Here is a 23,870-nt window from a genome sequence, read left to right as displayed (position 1 = left end):
AGCTTGGAATTGTAGGCGTATTTATAGAATACTATGAACGTGAACTGCTGAAGAAAGATGCGGATGTTTACTGTATAATAAGCTATTATCTGCTGAAGGAAGACACAGATGTCTTCTGTGATATGAATCTATCCAGGGATTAACTGACAGGTCGGATCTCGAAAGGAATAATTTTGCTCTTCTCTAATTAACATATATAATATACAATAAATTGAAAGCAAGCCTGCTTATTTCATGTAATTTAATTGAACCTGATAAAATAAACTCTAAAAAGCGCACCTACATTAATTGGCGCCACAGGGTAAGTGAGTTTAGCTTTTAAGGCAGAGGACAACTGCCTAAAACTGAATTGCAACTGCGCATGCTACCCAGAGATGAGAAATTTGTATAGAAAATTTTTTGCAGCGGTCGCGTTCTATGATAACAAAAAGAACACAAACATCCTTCCTGAATTTTGAATTCTGCATGCAAGTATACTGTTCATGAAATTATTCGCAGGACAAATAGCTTAAGCAAGTAAAGTACGTATTGTAAATGAGCATAGAATAAGTTTAACTAAATAAACATTGTAAACCTACAATGAGCTTTCATTCAGGACGCAATTGTAGAACGAAGCTATACGGTACAGCACAGATGGTATAATTGAAAAAGTGTAGTGTACAATTATATTCAGAAGCGATAACAGTGGTATTTCGACAAACCAGGTCTGTTTTCTGCTTTCTTCCCTGCATGCTTCACAAGATTGTCTGCTGGAGAAGGTTCTTGAAATTTAAATTTCAAATAAGGAGTGCATGCACGTATTATTTGTTTTACTCTCGAGTCTCGACCACTGACCTATACTAGATTATAGATTCTAGTATAGGTCAGTGGTATCGACACACGCGAACACCAGCCGGATAATTGCTGCGTCTTTAATTAAACACGGTTACAGGACAGTGCTATACAAGTATACTCCCATATACAAGGGAACCTTTCGGTATTGATTATACTTCTGAATTTTCAAACGCGTCAACAAGCATGCACCCACGGTTAATAGACTTTAATTACAGCAAATAATTCAGGTAGAGTAATAGCGGGAAACTGAAGCTAATTCAGTGTGTTCATTAGCCAGAGACCAGATATTTAACATGCCATTGACTGTACGGTTACACTGTGCTATACAAATTGATCCTACATATTTTTGAACGTAGAGCCTCTGGACTACCACCAGCCGTTCCATGGGGATTTAAAATGTTTAATCGGCTACAGTGAGTAATATCAGTAAGACTCAAAAACCAGCCCATCTTGTTAGATTTATATAAACTCACGTACTCTCGGCGGTGAGATGTAAAAGCCCTTTCTGATCTCAAATTTTGACGACTATAAATAAAATTTGCCGACTTACTGACCAGAGGGCGTGTTCTACACCCCCCCCCCCCCTTGCATGCACCTCCTGAAGTGTCGCTCCAAAACGTTTGATCTTTGTTGACTATTCTTGATATGTGTAAGATCACGCGGTCGTATCCATTGAATTTAATTCATCATCATCGTCATCATCTGTATCGTTATTATCATCTTGTTCAACGCTGTCATTGTTTGTTTTAACTTTTACTTCAGATAAAAGTTCATCAATATGTTCCAGCAATGGTTCGTCGTCACATCCAGTTTGAATAAAAAGCTTGAAAAGAGAACTAGATTCATTATATTGCATGCCCGCATTGTATTTACACACATAAAAACGTTGTTAATGTAGACATACCTTTTGAGCCATTTCCAAGTAATACACAACTAAGTTATAATCTTGCTCTTTTAAGTACTGTATCCAGCCAAGCAAATACCAAACCTGGAATGAAGGAGAACTATGAACGATATAGAACCAAAGAGGATGGATGTATAGGACTATTTAGACTCTGACTATGATTATAGTTGTATGCAATTATCATTCTTACGAATGCAAAAGAGGGCATATGCCACAATCTTTCTTATTTCTTTCACGGCAGAATTTGAAGTCACGTTTGTACATGTTCACATAATCACATTCACATAAGCAAGGCCGGGTAATTCGTATACGACAAATCGCATAGTGTGAATGGGCCTCACGATTGTGCCGTTTTAGTTTAAATAGCTTGCTTCCATAAGGAAGCATTGATGCACAAATAAATATTGCATTGCACAGTGAATATGCATGCGTTGCACAGGGATCATATTATACCTGAACAATTTCATCATCTTCCGACAAAAGTTCCTCTAGCACACTGCAAGCATTCTATTGAAAGGACGAAAGAAGCAGCAAGTTTACAATGAAACTGTACAACGTATGTTTATATAATGCAGAGAATTTTTGCATTAATTAAACGAAGAACAGATCAAAGGTATCTGCCACAATCTGCCACAGAACTCTTATGTTGTTGGCAGATGACGTCATCCTTTAATGTGTAACAGCAGTGAATAACAGTATTTCCATCATTTGAAAGGACCGCCGTATGTATTATCTTAAAGCATAATAACGATCTGCAACAGACTTTGGCTTTCGTACAATCGGTCCCTGACCACTTTTAAAGTCGTTTACAGAATCGTTGTAGTTCATTCATTTACAAAATTAAAAATCCCAACTCATGTATAAATTTTTACTCACATCCAACTCGTTCACCTCTATTAACATTTTTGAAAGTGATATCCTTGATTCGTATGAAGGCATCCTAGCACTCTGAAAAAAATTCGTGACTGAAAAATTGCTTCGCACTGAAAAATTTCACACCAAAATGTTGGACTGTATATAGTATTACACTATATTCAGTAATAATATTCATTATTCAGTAATAATATTCATTATTCAGTAATATGTAGTACGCAGCAAATGTTTAAATTTGCAATTACTCTAGCAGAATCTATTTCTAACCTTTAAAGTTGGATCATCGCAGCCATGCCAAAGATTGAATCCTTTCAACAAAGTTTCTTTTGCCTCCTAAAATCCAGTGAATTGAAAACTGTCGTTTTTATTGATCATGATAGCTACTTAAGATCAATTTCTGATGACAATTTAATTAAGAATTAAAAAACGAGTCGCGTGCCTTTATGGTGTAATAATGCACGATGGGAGAATGTTCCTTGAGTGCATTATTACACCATAAAGGCACGCGACGAGCTTTTTTAATTCTTTTATAATATAAGAAGAAATTATAGGGCAACAACAAAATTTATTTATTTGATCAATAATGAAATTCTCCTTACATGTTATTTAAGATGTTCTTTAAATATTGAATTTATAATTTGTTTACTTTCAGCAAGAGGCGGGAAAATTTCAAAAGCCAGAAGCGTGCATTATGGCCTCACAATGCACGCGCGGTAGCCAATCAAATTGCTCGTTATATCATACTTATATTATAATAAATGTTCGCACAATTTTTATTGATTATAATTTATAAAGTTCTGGCTCTACCATAAGAGGATTATGCCATTTTTTCTCTCGTCATACAGCTCATATACGACTCGAGCTCATGGTACTGACTATATTGTCTATAGACTAAATATTTGTGATTTCGCAATATTCAATAATAAAGTAATTTCATGCCCTGAGAAATAAACAAACCTCGCTTTTCTGTTCACTCAAGAGAAAATTAGCCATGACTTGATAAGCCTCCGGGTTGTTTGGATCATGTTCTATTGCTTTTTCACAATACAACCTGCATGTCGTTTCCGCATTGGCTGCGAAACTATAGATTTGTTTTAAAAACAAAAGGTATACGTAAAAAATAAAATTAATAAATTGCGGTTGGTAATTTAACATAAATTAGGATCATACCAGCAATCGGTGAGGTATATTTCTGCTAGTGAGCAAAGCGCGTTTGAAATATCTCGATCTAAAATTTCCACCTTTTCAGCACCGCTGTCACTGTTAGACACATTTTCCTGCATTGAAGATACACTTGTTTGGAGAATAAATTTAAATGCTTATTTGATGGTATATAAGTATAAGAAATTAAGAATGAAAAAAACGCGATAATATAACGTGGCAAATTATATTTTAATACACAGTATAACAAGTCGAGAGTATATAATGTCCGTTTTTACGTAAGTTTCAAGTACACGTAGTTATCGTCTGAAGTTTGTTAATAGTTTCTTTATTTTAGATTCGTTACCACTACGAAAGCTAGTACGACTACGAAATTTTGGGAACAATCATTGGTCCTTCATAGGTCCTTTATTCCTTTAATTCCTATTCTCGTTTGTCGCTGCTGCGTGTTACTCGACCTTTATATAAATTCATTGAAATCGTTTCTTGTCGACGATTTCGATGATGTAGTGAGTTGCTCATGCTCAGGCATACAGCAGAGGGCATGCAGTACGAGCGAGCGAGTACAGAATATTCGGTAAAATACAGAAGATTACCTTTTCGCCTGATTCTTTCTCAGCAATCATCAACTCGACCCCTTTTTTCAAACACTTCACTGCTTCTTCGCCTTCTAGAAGTTCACCAAGAGTCATATATTTACTGAACCCTTTCTCAGGCTCAATCTCTATGGCGTGCTGTAGACACTGTTTTTTCTTCTGGTGAAGGAAAACTCAAAAAACGTTAACTTGACAGTTTTATTCAGATCATAGAAGCTTTTAGAGAAAGCACATTTCACCAATTTTTCCACAACTAAGCAAACCTGAAAATAATTGTCAGTACCATTTTTGTAAACCTATCATAACTTGAATAGAATTTAATGCCCTATGTAGGTTTTGTTCAAACTATAGTGAACTAAGGCTATATCTAGATAGCCATCTTATTTGAGATAACATATTGCCAATACAGAGGTGGAACCTTAGACTGTATATAAACAACTTAGCATCAAATGTGGTATAACAAGTAGGAACTAACTCTCTCCTGATGAAGTCCCTCAGGTCGAAACGTTGAGAAGTATTTTGTCTATTTTAGGCAGTTGTTATACCACATTTGATGCTAAGTGGTTTGAAGAAGCTGCCACGCTGCTCCCTGGTTATATTGGTATATATATATAGCTATAAATATCTATAAATCAGTATTAACTATACTGGCATCTGTATTCCTAAAACATGGTACCACCATCAAGTTAAACATTAATTGGTTGAAGAAAAAAGGATACATTAACAGCTTCATCATTTTTCCCAATTTCCAGATACACTGAAGCTGCCATATTTAAGGCCTGAAGATTGTCCGGAGACATCTCTAAAGCACGGTCACAAAATTTTTCAGCCAACTCAAAATTAAAACTTTCAATGTATTCTTCCACCTATGAATATAGAGAACAAAAGGATTTCTAAACTAGGCATTTTAGAAAATTTATACTTGGGCATAAGAGGACCATTAAAATGTTGATGGTTTAAATTCTACAACCTAAGAGTACTAATGTACTAAATGTACGATGTACCACACTTACTAGTTGTGCAAAAATAAAGCGGTACCAAGCTCTAAGAAGCTAGCACAATGGCACAAGAAGAAAACACTAAGTAATACATAAAATTATAATATATAAAATCTCACATCCATGCTTTTGTCCTGCCCGACCCACATGAACATGGTCAGAACCTAATTTACAGTCAAAAACCTAGACCAAACTTTTTCTTTACATAAATCTCAAATTGCTTAGATACAAATGCTTGGTAATTTAACCATTTATGCTGAGGTTGCACTGACTTAATGAAAGGAGTGAGAATTGCACCTTGGTCAAGCAGGAAAAAATTTGTTTAACTAAACCTTTTCAAGTAGGTCATCAACTGAAAAGTTCAGTCCATTCAAACTCTCATCTTTCTTCTTGCTTTTAACTTTAGCACCTGAAAATTATGGTTACTAAAGTATGAGTGAATGTCAGTTACTGTACATTTACTTGGCAAAATATAATGCAATACTACTCTTGGCATCATGTTTATTATATGTGATAACTTAATGAACTCGTAGCTTTGTAAAGCACCCTCAGAGAGACCTACAGAGACCTGACAATATTGCTTTTTTGAATTGCTCTATATATATATTTTGCACCTCAAGTAATCAGAGTTAGCACATTTATTAAAGGCTTAAAGCTAATTACACTTTTAATCTGATTGGTAAGTAGCGATACATGAGACAATCCTGGACAAGGGATTTAATTGCCTCAACATGCAGGATTCTGAAAAGAAATGAAACTTCTGATCTTGATCTAAAAACTATTCCTCGTGTATATTCTTACTTGTCCCCCCTTAATCTGGCCAGTCAATGACATGTTAATTATAAGCCTTCTGGCAATCACACATTTAATTTGGTTTCACACTTTCACTCTCTGGTTTAACACTGGCCAGATTGCAAAAAATCGCGGACACGTTGTAAAGCAAGTCTGTTAGTCGGGGACACATTATAAGGCCTACTCTATGCCATATATCTTATACTGTGACAAGGCGTCTTTTACACGTGGTCTATTAGGGGCAAAAATCTAGCTATAAATATGGCAATGTCTTTGACCGTAAAAACTAATAAATTTTACTGGAATATGCAAACATGTATAAGAGTAATATACCAACCAGCTTTATTCTTCTTCTTCTTTGGTTTACCCATATTTATCTGTTCTGTAGTTTGTATAACTTTTGCTTATTGAAAAAAAGATTGAAAATTTGCTTTATAAATGTTTTTGTTTTTTAAAAGCAAACCGCTTCCTGCTATACTTCATGTAATATTATAATGTAGCCGAAATTCGAAGGTAATGTCCTTTGTGGTACGAAATCTTCAAAGATCTGTTCCATTTAGTGTTGAACGTCTTCGAAGTCATGTGTCCATTTTAGTGAATATATTTGAAATAAAGAATTACAGCTTAGGCGTGATTTGTGTTAGTAAATTTAGGATAAAAAGAATGAACATGATGTATCGCAATGTTGGGAGACCAACAGACGTTTTATCATTTCCAAATCAAGTAAGGCATAATAAATGTGCTGTAAATCCCTATTAACTTTTTAAAATTATAAAAACTGTACTGTTGCATGGACCGTGGTATTCATGCTTCCCATGGGAATTGTATCGTGGTATTGATTGTTTTTATCATTAACTGCGTTTGTATGTCATTATTTCACACAATAGACCTTGAAAGTGTCAATATGTATAGTGTCAGTGTGGTACTGTACTATTACTTCAAACTTAGCTAGCTTAACTGGCTGTTTAGGATCCTATTGTTCCTGGACAATTCTCTTCAGAGCCACTACTATATGACAACTGCCTTGGAGATATATTTTTATGCCCAGCTGTAATTAAAGGTCAATGTGCATCAGAGGGAACAGATTTTCAAGATTCTTTACCAGTATGTGCAATAATAATATAGCGTGGAAGACTAGTAACAAAGTTGGAAAAAGTAGTATTTGCAAATTAGATTTAAATGCTTTGAAAAAGTTGCTGAAGTGCTATTTTTTTCTACTTAACAACAAACTTTGTTTTTGGGTTCACAAGGTTTATGTGACTCACGGAATATGTCATTTATTGGGTTACAAACATGGCACAAAAGAAGACTGGAAATTGGTAAGCCAACAGAAAGAACTGGCAAAAGGTGCAAGCCAGCTAGGGGCATGCAGTTGCAGCCCCTAACCCCCCTTTCTTTTTTATCCACATTCATCACAACACCTTAGCACTTGAGAAAGACATGTGATTACATTAATATGCTGTTCTATAGGTATTTGGGAATAATACACCCTTATATAATAACCTTGCCTAATAAATTTTACAATCGAGAGAGATTCACAAAGTATTTTATTTGTGGTGAAGTATTAAAATGGTGTATTTATGTCTTGGTTTTATTGCAGATGTTCTCTAAAGAACACAAGATTTTATCCACCTTCAGTCAAAGAACAGGAATAGACAGTGCACCATTGACCTCATATTCACACTAAAATGACATGACAAGCATGTAGGGCTTGTGAGCAACTGTTATCATAACTAGGAAACTCTAAACTAGAGTTGTAATAAAACAGGGTATCAAATACTATCTGATTCAAGTGCACAAAATATTGTCGTGACAACTTCACACTGTCCAGGAACAATAGCATGCCAAGTGACTTGTGGAACCAGCAACAAAGAAAAGCATTATTATCATACATTAGTGATTCACAGTAAAAAATTAAGAATGCAATATATATAGGTATCCACCATTTTATAAACACCAAACCAAACACTTACTAATAACTTCAATGACAATGCATGTGAAAATAAAATTTCTGTATATATGCTATGTGTATTACTCTTAGCTGCACGCACTAGTTTAATAATATAATATTCTCTGTTAATGTCTTATCTATACTCTGATCTATACGAATAGGATTGTATTAAAGTCTGATTGACTTAGCTGTTAGCCATTTTATCGTCACACAGAAAAATCATTCCAACGCCGTTTCAGTGATGAAAAAGGCGTAGGTTTGTGTGAATCATGACAATATTATGTTCGTTAGCAGCTTCAACAACGACGTCGTCAGCAACAGATCCAGCGGGACTGGCAATGTATTCCACGCCACTCTAACAAAAAGAAGCCAGTTGAAAAGGCATTCATAAATCATAATAGCATTCATACTTCGTTTTAATCGCATGCAATTGGCTAATTTGTTCTCACCACCACTTAAACCCACAACGCCTAACCGGCATGTTCTTCCTGGAGCTTCCAAATGTAGTTCTGGTTGAACTATTATACAACTATTGAAGTCCAGTTATTATTTTACACCATACAGCCGAAAACCGTCTATTGAGACGGTATTAATCCAGTGATGTATACGTGTTTCACGGTTTGCACAAATACACTTACCTGAGCAGCACGGTCTATGTTGTCACGAAACGGAAAGAACGCATCAGAACTCAGAGACACGTCCTTCAAAGTCTTCAGCCATTCTTTCCTCTCCTCCTAAAGTTTGACGATATTATATTTACATTATTAAGCAAAGTGAAGTATTAACAATGACAACTCATGCAAAATACTTGTAATACATACTGCTGTTAAATCTGATGGAGGATCATCAAACATAGATTCCCATGCACTACGTTTCATATCCTTAAAAGACAAGAAAACAAACATTCACTCTCTTTCATCATCATGTATATGCTGTCATCCAAGTCGACAGCTAGGGAGAGGGGGGGCAGTGGAATAAAACTCCTGCAATGAACTAGAATCTCTCCAAAATCTTCGTTTGAGGTTAGTTAACTATCGTCAACAACATTAACTAAACCATACCTGACCAACTGTTCCGTTTACATATACATCTATAATATTAGACTTTTCAGCTCTCTTGACACCCTTGGAAGAAAAAACCCCAGATATATTTATAAGGACTTTGTAAAAAGGACATCTCTTCGGATAGACAAAACACTTCTCGACAATTTAACCTAGGAGCTTTGTCAGGAATATGTCAGACCGTATTTCGCATAAAAGCAGTACCATACAACATTTTCTATTCTCCAAAATTTCTCAACACTACGATGCTTAAACCTCAAAATTCTTAATTCACGCAAAAACAGGTTTTTCTACCGCTTTAAATTTCATTCCAAGAACTTTTGGATGTTGTCGCAACCACCTGCAAACATTAATAATCAAAATTAACGTAGTATACATAAAGTTAAAGGCAGCAAAAGGTTGCAACGTGAATTGTACCGGTTATTATTACAAAGGAAATATACTGAAATATACAGGCAGGGGTAAGCAAAGAAAGTGCACTAATTATACACTGACCAATTATTTGCTTTATCGCCAGCTAATCGAGTACAATGAATACGAGATTGTTGGCCAGCACCAATTCCAACAACCTGTGAAAAAAACAAATAACTGAAACTAAACTAAAAGTATACATCTCAAGCGATAATAAGATGTTTTAGACCTTTTTAAGATGGTGGTCGTTGACGGTTCATAAACATGAATAAACACATCACTTTAGATTACCAGGATTAATGAATAAAACAAATCATTTTATCATCGCAATATTTATATGTATTATTTTTATGCGTGGTAAAGCTGGGTGGTTAAAATTTTTTAACCTTTTGACGTTTTGTAGTTGCAATAGATATTCTGCTTTTGCAATTCCACTGACCTGTCCGTCTTTAGCATAACAAACAGAATTTGATTGGGTGTATTTCAGTGCCACTGTCGCAACAATTAAATCACGTAGAGCTTCTTCAGGAAGCTGAAAACAAATGCAAAGATATTGGTTTAAATTACATAACTGTATGTACACTTCAATGAAAAATGTATATTTCACCTCTTTTCGTTTCGACCTGACATTTTGAAATATACTCTTCTCAATTTTTCCATTGTTTCGGAGCTGTTCCATTTTAAGACCAAATAAGGTCCGTGTCTCTGATAACGGGGGTTCGTAATTTTGATTGATCTAATGGTTAAAATAAAATATACAAATGGATTTTCAATTACAGCAATAACAGTTGGTTAGATTTGATCACCACCGTCACCGGACTACAAAAAAGCTCGGCAAAAAGCTTAAAGCTCCTAGAAGTCCATTTCCAATACATAATTGGTTTTGTAAAATAGCAGGGGCACATACGTACAGTATACCTGTAGTACGCAATATTTCCCTCCTTTTTTCTTCTTTAGTATCTCCAGAGCCTCGTCACTGTATCCAGGAGCAATGATTCCATCTGACACCTGAATCAAATAATCGTATTTTAAACGGCAAGCAACTAGACTAAGACGTGCAAAAAAGCTCACAAATCCCTCAGCTTCGGGTTACGAAAAATGCATTATATTTGCGCAAGTTTTCCATTGCTTAGCAAACATTGATGCAAAGACTTACCTCTCTCGACAATATCCTAGCGGTAGTTTTATCACATTCATGGGACAATGCTACCCAGTCTCCAAATGACGACATGCGATCTGCACCTCGTGCTCGAGCATAAGCTGTAGCCACAGGTGTTAGAACGTCATAAAGATCATCTACCATGCAGAGTTTAGCTTGCTCGTGGCTTAGAGGAACACCAACGGCAGCTCCCGCTGGACTGACATGTTTAAATGATGCTGCAGCAGGTAGATCTAAAGCCTCTTTCAATTCCTAAAGAAAACGTTACCTTCAACATTCAATTATTGGGAACATCATTGCAGTGTTATCTATTTGGGAAAATAATAACATATTACGTAAAATCTTTTAAATTCAACGTATTTGTGTAGTAATTTTAGACAACTCCTCCCAGAACAACAGCAGAATCTCTTAATTCCCCTCTTTGATCCATTCTCTCTGATGTACTGATGTACCCTGTTCTCCGTAATGATCTTACAATGGCCACCATAGAATGGGTACAATCATCTATAGACAATCCAAAAGACATGTCTTTTGGATTGTCTATGGTACAATTCGTCTTTTCGTACAGTACCTTAACAAGCTGCCACGAATTAAAAGCATCACAGAGGTTGATGAATCCGGGCGACCCATTGACCACTTTTACAGGCAACTGTGTATCAGTCGTGTAAAGCTGCGCGGGAGTCTGGTGAGGATTCATACCATATCGGAGTGGAATGTGCGACACTCCAAGACTGTACTCTTTTCTGAAGTAATCTGAGATAGCATTGTCGTATTCAGCCGTGTGGGTAAATGCCTGTAGTTAAAGACATATACTTGAAGTATATGTAAATGTTTGATGAATTCATGAAATGCTCTTTGAACTGTGCAGATTCGTCCATGTAGCTACATATATAGCCATAAGTGCTGCCGGCCATTAGCGAACTATTTTTGGCGATGAGTAACATTTACTGTACATAAGTATATTCACCTTCAATGCTAACATCTTCCTAGTTTCTTCTTGAACACCATCATTTGGATTGGAAGACATTTCCGTTGCAACTCTTAAATTAGTTAAACATATATAATTCATGTTATATAGCTAGCTACTGAAAATCGTTTTCAAAAAGGGTATTACAAACAGTTGAGCGCTGTTTTGTATGGAAGGCCTTGCCAGGGGAAAGTATAAATGAGTAAAATGACCCGTCGAGTTCGATCGATGTCGCAAAAGACAGTTGAGACGCATTATCATACGCATCTAATGTATTGTCATGAAACGTTCCTAAAAACACCCCTTCCGATCGCCCATATTTTCACACACCAACCAGTAATTCTAAATTTAAACGTTTTATCTGACCTGCAGTGAATATTCTTCGAGTATACAGTACGTGGCTGAGGTCACACCTTACCTGTCGTAATCACAGGGGTCACAAACCACAGTCACTCTCGCATGATTCTTAGCAGCGGCTCTCAACAGCGTTACACCACCTATACACAAAGTATCTCATAAGACCTGGAATATATAGAAAATACACATACCAGTATCCTTGCCATGACATTCGCTTGTTATAATCCTTCCTGGAAATTAGCCTTATTTCTGAAAACACCGTCTTCATCGCAGAAAGAGGAATGGTTTTCCAACCGAATCGGAAACATTGCGCTTAATGCGCAAAAAATTGACAAAAATTACAATCTTTCCTTTGGTCCACATTACCGGTTAGAGCTAAATTTCCCTGTTCAAATGTACTGCATTTCATAAAATATATATTATAGGGCTTGTGAAGGTACATGTTAGTTCAAAAACAAGGTTCAGACCTATTTGGCTTCTTCAATCTACCAGGGTCTGTTTATTGCAGTTTAAATGAAATGTTGCATAGTTAGTACATGCATAGCAAGAAAATAGAAGCATTAACATGAGCATTGTATCAGTATTCACATATTGTTTCATTCTTAAATGGAAGTATGCACCAACATGCAATATTTTCAAGATGTATTGTTAGTTTGCATACCTATAGTTATGTACCTACCAATGTCAATTTGTTCCACTGCCTCAGGCACTGTTACGCCATCTTCTGATATGGTTTCTTCAAATGGATATAGATTACATACAACCACGCTATAAAATGAAAATTGTAGTTGTACAATCCTTGTGACTGACACAAGGATTCTCTGCATTCTCTCCCCACCCAAATTTAAAAATTCACTCTTGTCCACAACAGGGATGGCGTAAGTTCACATGTATTCAGCTAATCATTGTGTATCTACATGTACAATACTTTACAGGTCACATTGTACATATTCATGATCAATGTAGGCAATGTTATACCACACTTGTTTACAATCCATTTTTCCATTTTAAACATGATTTATACCTGATATATTGAAAGTTTTGTTTTTTCATATCCTCTTTGTCAGCATCATTCAACCTTGCAAGAATGCCTATTAAATAGATCAGTGATTTTTAAACATGTTAAAAATTGGAGCATTTTAGGATGCATGCTATAATTTATTCATATAGTCAAAAAAAAAATTAAAATATTTCACAAAACTCAAATTTGACAAAAAAATTCAAGAGTGGCACGAATGAGGCAAAAAGGATAAGATTTATCTTACCTGCATGCACTGCAGGATGTAAAGTTTTTACTCTGCCACCAAGCATTTCTGGAGCTCCAGTTAGCTCAGAAACATCCCTATATTGTGTGAAAGAGAAATTATTTTATATATTACTCTCTATTCTCCTTGGATACCATCAAAAAACAAATGTTCATTAATTTTATTGTTTACATACTTAACTGTAACACCACCATTTCTTATTGCTTTGGCTGTACCCCCAGAGGCAATCAATTCTAATCCAAAGCTTTGTAGCTTTTTTGCAAATTCAACCAAGCCTTTTTTATTTGAGACACTAAGGATTGCTTTAAAGACAAATATATGATATTATTTAACACAATAAAAATAATACAAGGGTCAAGGGAATGGGGGAATGCCAAATGCTAATAGGAAAAGGAATAAACCTAACTTTAAGGAGTGTGTAAAGGATGATGGCCTATTATGGCCTTGTTAGCTTTTTAAAGAGATGACTTACAACAGAAGTCATCTGACATAGATGGGGAATGGCATGTTTAATACTCATTATTCATTCCTTTTCGTTCTCACTACTCAGAGTAAGGTCGAGTTCATGGTAAACATTTTTTAAAACGACAAGCTTTTTTAAGACAAAGTGGATACACAACTAATGTTGATCTAAATATTTCTACATTTTAGAATAACATTTCAATAAATCTAGTCGATTCGAAAATGGATGTGAGACAGTAAATGCTGCTCATTGAATTTGTTCAGTCATGATTATCAAACTATTTGAACTTTGAAGAAAGTTAAAGAACATATAAAGTATTTCGACGTATGTTACATATAAAATAGATGTTTATACCGAGATTTCTTTTTGAATTGGACATCTTTGCTGTAAAAAACTTTCGCTGTAAAAAAAACTTTCCTCGTGGTCACAAGTCGTGGTTATTATAAAGTCCAAAAGACCAAAACACTTACAAACATCTGTCGAATTTCCGGAGTATGCAGTTTGGGCCAATCAAATGCCTTCCCGCTATTTCCCGCTCAATTTAAATTCAGGCACCGATACTACCCGATATTATTTCGCGAATGTTTTCCGATAATTTTCAAAACTGCGGAGGTTTGTCGACAAATTGTCGCGCGGAAAATTTGAATTTTTTCAAGAATTATATTCAAGATGGCGTCCTCCGCAGGCACTGACGATAACGATTCTGTTCGAGGAAAGATAAATGATTGGCAAGAAAGTTCACAGGTTCTACATATTTTTTGTTTGCATTGTATATATACGTTAAGGGAACAGTTTTGGCTTAATTAGGGCTTAAAAACATGTTCAGCACTCAGGTTTTATGGCGTTTTTTTATGTGACATTTGAGACGGTTTATTCACTTTGTTATGGTTACGGAATTCTCGTCAAATTTTCCCCCAGCCATAAATGTTGGCAAGGTTACCAAATAGTAAAGATTTTCTCCCTTCTCTTATGTTCTGAAGTCAAGCAATAGCATTTTCTAATTCATACCTGTCATATATTATATGGAATGACAAGACTGTCAACATAACAGCTTTCTTTATAGATATAAATAGTCACTCTGAATTAATGATAGAGAAGGCTAGTTTTTAGCAGTTGCTGTCTTTAGGACTGGCTTTTCACTTAAATCTACTTCTGATGCATTATCAACCTTGCTATCACCAGTCAAGTTAAATCAGTTCATCAACTGTGTAAAATAGAAGAAAGAAGACATTTTAATTTGCAGCTTAACTTAGTTCCTTCTGCCCCTATGAGATATATTTGCTAATAATATTGCTATTACATATTGCCACTTTTAGTGTATATGGTTGTATTTTTATGCAGGCAACTTCAAGCCCGACAGATAACTCCAAACAAGTTTCTGGAACTGATGCAGATTTTTTGGGTACTGTAGTTATTTTCTGTCTGGATCAAAATGCCTTTGTTAGCAATGAGGGAGGGGGGTAAAATTTATCTACTCTGCTGTCATTCACTTGACAGATCACTGATCAATGAAAAAAAATGTTGAGAAAAATCAAGAAAATTTTGTTTGATCAAGGAATCTGCCCTTACTGTTACTCTATACTGTCATACTTAGAATGCCTTATTTTGCAAATTCATAAATGATAAACTGGTATTTCAATCACAACATTTTAAGTAAATTATGCCTTAAAACACCCTCTGCAAACCCATTCTTCAAGATGAAAAATAGCTTCCTTGGAATAAACCTGTCTTTATTCTGCTAGCTGTAATATCATGCACAAAAAGCACATAGACATAGTCATAAGCAAACATTAAAACCTGGCTACTGAGTACTCGTGAGCTCTAGCGAACAATTACATACAGTATCACGTTTTGATTCACATCTTAAAAGAAGGAAGTTGATTACCTCAAAAAAGCTGTTATAAAGTAGACCTATGCGTTTATTATTCTGCAAATCATCGCTCAATTCCTCGCTTCCAATATTATACTTCTGTAGCTGATTGACCAGCCGGTTATCGTTTCTCCACCAACTTTATGTCGTTCTAACGCAAAAATTTCTATTGCTCCTATTAAGCCTCGACTGGCTCCCTCAAAATCAGGTTTCTTTCTAAAAGCTTGATTGTGTCTTGTTGCCGGAAAGTTAATGAGACCCGTTTCAACTTTCTAACGCCGAATTTCACGTGTGCCGCATACAAGGTATATGAAAAAATTAAAAACAATAGAATATTGAATATATTCCAACTCATATTGTTGTCGTCGTTAATACCCGCCGGAACACGTTAAATACGGCATATTGAAAAAAACGCATTATGCTTTCCTATAGGAATTTTGAAAAGCTTCTGTTTAATTCCGCCAGAATACATCACAATCATGTCATATCTATTAAACGAATGCATCATTTCAATTCAATTATGCTCCACGTTTGAGTGTGTTATTTGCAGATGTATTCATCACAATTCGTAGGAACAATAGATTAAAGGCTTACAAGTTGAAAATATTACGCCACTTTGCTCTTTCATGCATTTATCCATTGTTTACACATCCATGCAAGGACCCTTAGGAACCTTGTGCTTTATAAGCTGACTGCTAAGACATTCAAATTTTAACAATAGATGCATAATTTTAACTGTCGTAAGGGTCCTCTTCTTCTCTCAGTTAGCGAATCAGTTCCGGCGAAACGTCGAGAAGTTCTTTTGTCAATTTTAGGCAGCTGTTCTGCCGCCACGTGCGAAGCTGTTTGAATACGCTTCTCCTTCATCAAATAGTTGTTTTTTTCACTTACCCGGTACATTACTATACAAAAGCTAGGGAATGGGCAACCAGACCCAGGTGATTTAAGAAATAGAATTGTGCCACCCTTTGTAAAGTCATGACGTCAATTCCACGCCTCGGCCAAATAAAGAAATTCATATACTTTATGGAAAGTGCGATTAGTTTGTTGTTAAGTTGAAGACCCCCCTCCCAAATAAGCTAATTTTTTAAAGCTAATTTTTAAAGCTAATGAAGGTGGCTATGCAACAGCCCTAAAACGTGCAAACAATTTTTTTCCTTAACAGAAAATTCAAATGACGCGGACCAACGTCATAATGAGTATTTTGTAAGTAAATCTATTCTTGCTCAGCTATACCGTATAATACTGAAGAATTACATTAACAAGGAGAGGGGTACACCCCGGTCCCGGTAATAACCGCCTAGGCCATTGTTAATTATCGCATTTCGCCCCTTTATCAGAAAAATATAAAATCTAACTGGCAAGACCTCTAATAGACTTTAGAGGTGCTTGCGTCACACAGTTTTCAGTCTATGTAAACGAGGTTTAAATGAGGTTAATTTTTTCTACATGTTTCCCACATTGGATTGCAATTTATTGTTTGACAGTCCTGTGACGTAAGCACCTCCAAGGTCTATTGTGGGTATATTTATTTGTATGTTTGTATCTAATACATTTATTATAGGAGGGAGCAGAAGACTGGACAAATGTTAACAATCGTTTAAAACAGCACGGGTTTCGTTCAATTCGACCAACACCCCCAAGTCAAGTCTCGGAGGCTCAGTCAGGTAAAACTGCTAAATACATTCAGTCTCATTTCTCTCTGTTAGTAAAGCCATTGTTTGGTAAGAGTAAGCCTGCATGCAGGATTAAAGGTTGGAGTTTGCCGTTTCAATCAGTAATAGAACATAAAGAACATTAATTTGGGTGCATTAGCAGTTCAAGCAACACAATGGCTAGAATATTTGTTGCCTTTACTCCAACAAAAAATTGAATAGTTTTTGTACTTGTGTCACAACTACGAAAGTATAACGTAAGTTATATATTCCATGCCACCGGGTACGTTTTATCTCAATGCCTGCGTCTTTTTTGGTATACTGCATACGTTTAGTGTTTATTTTTAGGTGTTTTTCTCGACGAGGCTGAAGCTCACATGTTGAGAAATACGATTGAGAAACTCTTAGATGATTGTGAGCGACGTCAAGCATTAGTTCAAGAACTTATCACTTCTTCAAATAAGTTACAGTAAGTGTATAAGAGGAGCACATTTCCCCATGAGCCAACGGGAATTGATATGTAGTTGGGCTTGGTTACTTTAAAAGTACTAAATTCATGGTGCTTCGGCAGTACCCATGCATGGTCTACTGGTGTAGTAAACCCTGATACTCGATCAACAGTTATATACATTTATCCCTGGAGCTGTTAAATATAAATACATTAATCTGGTATGCATATCAGTGATACCAATCGAAAACGTACATCAGTATTTTCTTATTTCTATTTCAGAGAGGAAGTGAATGAAAAAAGTGACAAAGCGTATCGTTATGATAGAGAGGTAAGTTAATGCACAAGTTAACGTTTTCATTAAAGCGAAAAAAATATAAAGTGTGAAGTGTTTTTTTTCTAAGGTTGGTCGACTTCGTAAGGAACTGAAGTCCCAACAATCAAAAATTCAGGTAGATATATTTCTTATATGTATATATACATGCATGCATGTTTCTTGTGGGTTCGTTTGAAGCTGAAAAGGTTCTGGATTTGTTAATTTTGCGTTGTTTGTTTTTGAAATATTTTCAAGGAACTCGAACAAAAACGTCTGGATGAAGTACGAAGTCATGGTGAGGAAATGCAAGCAACAAGCATCGCTAAGGCTGACCTTCAAGCAAACTGCGACCTCCTGGAACAAAGATGTGTTGAAATGGAGCAAAAGATTGTTGAACTACAATATCAAAATCAGGAATTGGTTTCATTGGTTTGTACTACAAGTATTATTCGCGTATCATAGAGTCTGTGGAAACATGATGGTCATGGCCCTCCTGATGAAAATAACCCGAATAATCCTCCCCCCCCCAAAATAATATAAATGTGTCGAGTGGTTATTATGATATGCATAGGGAAATATAGTTTGTATAATTATTTTTCTTAGGAAAAGGAGAGACAGACGAAGACTTCTACATTTCCACAGCACAGGTTTGATAACGATGAGTCCAACAGGTACGCTTTGGGATTTTTAAAACGATTTGGAGGCAAAAATTCCCCCAGAACCTTCCCTAAAACAACCAGCTTAGGGATCTTCTAAAACTAAAGATTTAACTAACTCCTTCGCAAATATATTTTCAGGAAGTTGTTCCTTTTATCTTTCCTCATTTCGTAGGAAAACCTGTAGGAATGTTTTTCCACTTAAGATGGTCCATGATGAAGACCAGCTTTTTCGCGGTCATCTTTAATTGCAAAGCTCTGTTATTGTTTGTCTAGTCAAGAGAGCAAGGCAAGTCATGCTGTGGAGAAAGATCTTGATGATGATCATCCTATCGACCAAGACTCACCGACCACCGCTAGTGAGCTGGATGATATGGGACGGTTGACTCCTAAAAATCTTGAATCAACGCCTGAAACTCTACAAAGTGAACAAGTTTTGGAAGGAAAAGCTAGTAAGATCAGCCTTGCGCCAAACTCTAAGTTTCTTCAAAAGAAATTAAAGGTAATTTGCGCCGTCGCCAGGTACTCAACATTCGCAGGCAGATAAACAAGCTAACGGGTTATCCGACTCTGGTTTCCATTTCTATAAAATTGGGATCAACCAAATTTTTAGATGATTTACATCTATCGCAACATCACAAGAATATCAAATATGCTAGGATTGCTACTGAAACAGAGAATCGATTAATGATTAATGACAAACGATCACCATTTACTAAAACATTCCTGTATAAACTCCCTCATAACTAAGTTGCTTGTCGTATGATAGATTCAAGCGAGTGTAGATTGTGCAAACGTGTCCGAGTAACGCGCTTATTCCATCCCATTCATTAGACGACTGAAAGACACGTGGAAGAATCGAAGAAATTGATTGATTTATTAGAAGATGAAAATAATAAATTAAAAGCAGAACTAACAAAAAGGTAATTGTATTGTTGCTTTATAAGGTGGGTATGTCAGTGTAAATTGCACGCGGCTTGACTCCTTGCAGGAGCTAATTCTCCACGATATCATTATAGTAACGACAATCATACGTAAGTTGAGGTTTTCACTACGAAGACCAATAGCATCTAGTTTAAATTTTGTAAAATTGAACAACGCATCCTTTATTTTAGACCGGGTTTGGATGAATGGAGAAAGGCTTGGAAATACAACAAAAAGCTAGAGCGGATTCTTATGGAAAACAATTTGAGGCAAGAAGCTATAGACATTGCTTTAGTAGATCACCCTGTCCGAACGTTGCAATCAGACGAAATACATAAAAAAACTTAGGCTCAGAGTGAAATTTAAATTCAAATATCCAGAGAGCTTTTGAAAAAGCTAATTCATTGATACGACATTTGGTAAATACTGTACGTACGTTGCAAACCAATAACTAGAATTACCATAATTAATATTTCTTGCTGCAGTATCTCAACTAAAAGAACTAAAGATATGAACGAGAGGAAGAAATCAGTCAAACACAAAACACATGTATGTACACCATTGGTATATACATATAATGAATAAAGATTAAACTTGCGTCACTTGCATGACCGTGCATTTATATTTATTTCACTCTAAACAATATTTTGCGACAGTATGAAATCCCTCATTATCTATTGTTTTTAATGCGTTTGGCGCATCAGAAGTGTGACGTTCTACTTCTACCTTAGTAGGCCTGACGCACATTTTGACCGAATTTTAAAAATCTACGACGCAGCCGTCGTGATGTTGCAGGACGAGTTTCAATTTGTTTTTCCCATGGCGCAGCCCATAAGCCTTAGAATTAAATTTCAAGGTGCACTGATTCAAGTTAAATGGGTTGGTTCCATTGAAGAACTTTTATACTTTCAACAGGTTAAAGATATTGATTTTCTGCCCATCGATGTCTGCAGAAAGTATATCAAGGTAATTGCCTGCTGTCGTACAGTCATGGAAGAATTTCTCTACTTCATCGATTATGCAAACTCTCGTGATGAGATCAAAAATATTCTGTCATTTTGCAGCGAATATGCACCAGATTAAACATCAATGACTTGAGAGAAATCAACCCACTCTTAGACTCCCTCGTAACTCTTAGTGAGTCACAGAAGAAGATGGAAGCGGTGAGTTTATTTTTACAACCAAAATTCAAATTTCAAATTTTGCTGAAACATGCATAGTTCAATCTGTTACCAAAATGCAATATATATCAGTAGTCAATATATAAATGAATTTTACATTGTACACCGGCAGGAATCCCATAGGAATTTAAAATCTATCTATCGATCTTAAGATTTATCCACACAGTAGTGGAGGGTTTAATTTGTGGAACACTGTTCACCTTTGTTTTTCCCGTTTAGTTAATACGCAAAATCTTGCAAGTGATAGATGTAAAGAACGTTCCATATCAGTTGCTTGATGATATATCAGACAGCACAGAACCTCGTGACCATTCCGTTTATTGTGAAAAAGCTTGGAAACTAATCTTACCGACACTCAAAAAGTGGTCAAGTGAAATAAAGAACTTGAAGGTGAGTCAGTTTGATGGGTCGGGCCCTTGAAGGCTAGGGTGTATTGGAGACAATTTTTTATTGATGAGAGGGCAATTACCAACATTGCAAGAAAACTCTATTAGTGATATTTATCCGCGCGCGATATGCAAGACATTCTTTAACACTTTGATATTTGATGACATCCTTTTGTTCTCAAATGATTTATAAGTTTGTTCTATACAATTATTATATCCAGTTTGTATTTTCTAGGCAGTAAAGGAAGAGATAACACGCTTATCTCAGAACCTTTTTCCGTGGAAACCTGTTAACGACTTGTTCAATGAAGGTAGCGAGAACGATCCTAGTGTTGAAGATATAAGAAAAGCCTTAGAGAAGATCACAATGAGCGATGACCGAGTTAAAGCTTTTGATTTACGAGAAGACGATCCTGCTTCGATGGAACAGTTGAAGGGCATTGTGGCACATTTCCAGAAATTGTTTGATGTCAAAAGTATCAGTGGTGTATTTCCAAGAATGAATGAAGTTTACACCAGAGTTGGAGAGACACTTAATGTGATGAAGACCATCAGAGAAACACTTGATTTAGGTAATATGTTAATATTTGCTCAAAGGCAAATCCAACTTTGGGATCAGACGTTTATTCTTAACCGCGTGTTTCTGTCAATGACATGCACGCTCGTTTGCCAAGATATATATATATATATATATATATATATATATATATATATATATATATATATATATATATATATATATATATAAATGATATATATATATATATATATATATATAAATGTATTCTTTTGCCAGCGCCGAAATGCCAATTTCAATGGCAATATAAGAACCTTACATTTCTCCCTATATATGTACATCACTCTATATTCAATCCATGCATGTATACCCTGTAGTGATGTCTTCGTACAGGACGCTATACATACCCTACAAAGTTTGGTGACATTTATACGTTTTTTATCCTTACAGCGCCGAATGCCAATTCCATTGAAATCGTCAACGCGATTGGAAAGATTCAAACAGCAAAGCACTATTTGAAATTCCAGGACTTACCTGGGTAATGTATATAATAGTCTAGTTCAAAGATTAAATAGATAGGTTCAGCTAATGCCGCAAATATACAAGAAAACTAAAAACGTCTCGAAATTCTATCCAAGGTCGATCCGATCGAAAATAATATGGTTTCGTTTATATGAACTCTCTTATCAAATGCCCGCCACGCACTTTCAAATTGGAATTGTTCCAAACGGGACTTTCTATTGTTCCATGCACGTCGTTCGAAAGCAGACCATAATACCCAAACTCAAATCATTAAAGCAACGTTCCACTTGTATAGCATGGTATTGTAGAGTTTTCTTTAAAATTTTGCTTTTTGTCTATATAGTATCATCAAACGTCTTGAAGAATACGACGAATTTTTTCCTGCCTTTCAGTCGCTAGTCTCCCAGCTTTACGATTTGTTAGGTGAGTCTTCTCCCTTAGGTGGTTCTTCTCCCTTATCAGCATATTTACCATGATTGTAGTTATCTTCAATATACAGCTTGTTACCTCTGTGTTCTTTGTTATCTCTGGCAATACGATAAAGCTTTTTGCATATTTTGGATATCCGAAAACGACCTGTATGTAGATCTCCTACTTAAACAGTGCATGGCCGTGCATCGCAAATTCCGAACTATTCACGGCACGATCCGAATTTCCCACAATTACATTGAAAGTCATGTGAAGTTTTTATCTGCATGCAGCCTGGATATAGTCTTGCATGCATGTTTCGGCATATAGAGCTTAGACAACTGATTCGCTGTTGTAATAGTCATAATTAATTTTTAGCACGCTGCTGCATGTAAACACTTCTGCATATACAGATTAAAAAAACAATAAAGTTTAATTTCTAATTTGGCCGCTATAGAACTCCTCCAAGCCGACTCTAGCTCGTCAACCTTAATAACCTTACAGTATACTGTATAAAAGCCACCGATTTAAAACATACGTTAAGTACCTCTTTTCTTGTACCTTATTGAAAGAGATTATTTTCGCCGTTGTCGTCAACTTTTTTTTCCTCTTACAGGCGTTGATAAGATGGATGAGATTCTCACAGCTGTGAAGGCTTTAATCCACTTTCCTCAGAAATAGAAAGTTTCAAACACTAAATGTATAGTATATATATTGATAAGTGCAATGGATACTAGGACTGTTGTGGGATTTTAGAAATTCATTGCGAAAGGTGCTTTAACATCCACGAATTATTTCAAAAGAACAACATATAGAAACATTCGAACTTCGCTTCAAACAAATAACCTAAAGCCGGTTTTCCACTAGCGATATTTTTCGCGCGAAGCGGCTTTATTCCTTTGTATTTGAGCAATTTGTTCCAGATGGTTGCAGTTGAAACAAAAGTAAACTGTCGTTCGCGCGAAAAATATCGCTAGTGGAAAACCGGCTTAACACGAAATACGAAAAGGAATTGATACAATGAACTTCGCATGATATATTTTCCAACTGAAAAATACTAAAATTTGTTCATTTATTTAAACCTATTTGTCGATAAGCGGGTTTTTGGAGAGGATGGGTAAATTATTTCAATAAAATTTGTTGAAAAAATTATGATAAGTTCAAATAGTGTCCTAGCTAAATATTATTGCAACAA

At 35.8% G+C, this 23,870-nt stretch overlaps 4 protein-coding genes across 4 annotated transcripts; 2 read left to right on the top strand and 2 right to left on the bottom strand.

Annotated features, from left to right (window-relative positions):
- Positions 1-897: 897 nt before the first annotated feature.
- Positions 898-6,580, bottom strand: LOC114523241 (probable assembly chaperone of rpl4). Its single transcript, XM_028544110.1, has 11 exons — positions 6,496-6,580; positions 5,699-5,775; positions 5,088-5,234; positions 4,369-4,515; positions 3,782-3,888; positions 3,569-3,692; positions 2,879-2,944; positions 2,615-2,686; positions 2,192-2,245; positions 1,739-1,822; positions 898-1,657 (listed from the first exon to the last, which is right to left on the bottom strand). The coding sequence occupies exons 1-11, from the start codon at positions 6,527-6,529 to the stop codon at positions 1,490-1,492; spliced, it is 1,080 nt and encodes a 359-aa protein (XP_028399911.1). The 5' UTR covers positions 6,530-6,580; the 3' UTR covers positions 898-1,489.
- A 75-nt stretch (positions 6,581-6,655) lies between these two features.
- LOC114518031 (endoribonuclease YbeY-like) lies at positions 6,656-8,102 on the top strand. The gene is made up of 4 exons (XM_028537926.1): positions 6,656-6,881; positions 7,128-7,262; positions 7,409-7,477; positions 7,759-8,102. The coding sequence occupies exons 1-4, from the start codon at positions 6,675-6,677 to the stop codon at positions 7,843-7,845; spliced, it is 498 nt and encodes a 165-aa protein (XP_028393727.1). The 5' UTR covers positions 6,656-6,674; the 3' UTR covers positions 7,846-8,102.
- A 230-nt stretch (positions 8,103-8,332) lies between these two features.
- Positions 8,333-14,234, bottom strand: LOC114518024 (bifunctional purine biosynthesis protein PURH-like). Its single transcript, XM_028537913.1, has 18 exons — positions 14,147-14,234; positions 13,505-13,631; positions 13,330-13,406; positions 13,089-13,155; positions 12,744-12,832; positions 12,126-12,204; positions 11,708-11,780; positions 11,312-11,533; positions 10,738-10,992; positions 10,500-10,589; positions 10,189-10,317; positions 10,021-10,113; positions 9,666-9,739; positions 9,465-9,510; positions 9,171-9,233; positions 8,931-8,990; positions 8,748-8,843; positions 8,333-8,464 (listed from the first exon to the last, which is right to left on the bottom strand). Exons 1-18 carry the CDS (start codon positions 14,169-14,171, stop codon positions 8,345-8,347), a joined length of 1,785 nt encoding a protein of 594 aa, XP_028393714.1. The 5' UTR covers positions 14,172-14,234; the 3' UTR covers positions 8,333-8,344.
- A 172-nt stretch (positions 14,235-14,406) lies between these two features.
- On the top strand, positions 14,407-23,524 carry LOC114517080 (centrosomal protein of 70 kDa-like). The gene is made up of 20 exons (XM_028536727.1): positions 14,407-14,536; positions 15,134-15,194; positions 16,828-16,868; positions 17,227-17,329; positions 17,666-17,786; positions 18,048-18,096; positions 18,170-18,217; positions 18,337-18,510; positions 18,685-18,752; positions 19,014-19,239; positions 19,572-19,660; positions 19,853-19,930; positions 20,147-20,210; positions 20,577-20,627; positions 20,726-20,824; positions 21,062-21,232; positions 21,464-21,800; positions 22,196-22,283; positions 22,611-22,690; positions 23,292-23,524. Exons 1-20 carry the CDS (start codon positions 14,462-14,464, stop codon positions 23,354-23,356), a joined length of 2,088 nt encoding a protein of 695 aa, XP_028392528.1. The 5' UTR covers positions 14,407-14,461; the 3' UTR covers positions 23,357-23,524.
- Positions 23,525-23,870: the final 346 nt, after the last annotated feature.

This window comes from Dendronephthya gigantea, unplaced genomic scaffold, assembly GCF_004324835.1.
Source record: "Dendronephthya gigantea isolate DGI-Jeju-01 unplaced genomic scaffold, DenGig_1.0 000000F, whole genome shotgun sequence".
Taxonomy (NCBI): domain Eukaryota; kingdom Metazoa; phylum Cnidaria; class Anthozoa; order Malacalcyonacea; family Nephtheidae; genus Dendronephthya; species Dendronephthya gigantea.
The sequence above is the reverse complement of the archived record's forward strand: the minus strand, read 5'-3'. Positions and strand labels throughout refer to the sequence as shown.

Coding starts and splice junctions, on each gene's coding strand:
- LOC114518024 (XM_028537913.1), bottom strand. CDS start 14,171: ATGTCCAATTCAAAAAGAAATCTCG. Junction 12,205..12,743: donor AGTGGAACAAATTGACATTG/GTAGGTACATAA, acceptor CTTTGTGTATAG/GTGGTGTAACGCTGTTGAGA. Junction 8,844..8,930: donor CTCCATCAGATTTAACAGCA/GTATGTATTACA, acceptor GTCAAACTTTAG/GAGGAGAGGAAAGAATGGCT.
- LOC114517080 (XM_028536727.1), top strand. CDS start 14,462: ATGGCGTCCTCCGCAGGCACTGACGATAACGATTCTGTTCGAGGAAAG. Junction 20,628..20,725: donor TCTGCAGAAAGTATATCAAG/GTAATTGCCTGC, acceptor GTCATTTTGCAG/CGAATATGCACCAGATTAAA. Junction 22,284..22,610: donor AAATTCCAGGACTTACCTGG/GTAATGTATATA, acceptor TTGTCTATATAG/TATCATCAAACGTCTTGAAG.
- LOC114518031 (XM_028537926.1), top strand. CDS start 6,675: ATGTCCTTTGTGGTACGAAATCTTCAAAGATCTGTTCCATTTAGTGTT. Junction 6,882..7,127: donor TTTTATCATTTCCAAATCAA/GTAAGGCATAAT, acceptor CTGGCTGTTTAG/GATCCTATTGTTCCTGGACA. Junction 7,263..7,408: donor ATTTTCAAGATTCTTTACCA/GTATGTGCAATA, acceptor TGGGTTCACAAG/GTTTATGTGACTCACGGAAT.
- LOC114523241 (XM_028544110.1), bottom strand. CDS start 6,529: ATGGGTAAACCAAAGAAGAAGAAGAATAAAGCTG. Junction 3,889..4,368: donor AGAAAGAATCAGGCGAAAAG/GTAATCTTCTGT, acceptor TCTTCAATGCAG/GAAAATGTGTCTAACAGTGA. Junction 1,823..2,191: donor AAGATGATGAAATTGTTCAG/GTATAATATGAT, acceptor CCTTCATTCCAG/GTTTGGTATTTGCTTGGCTG.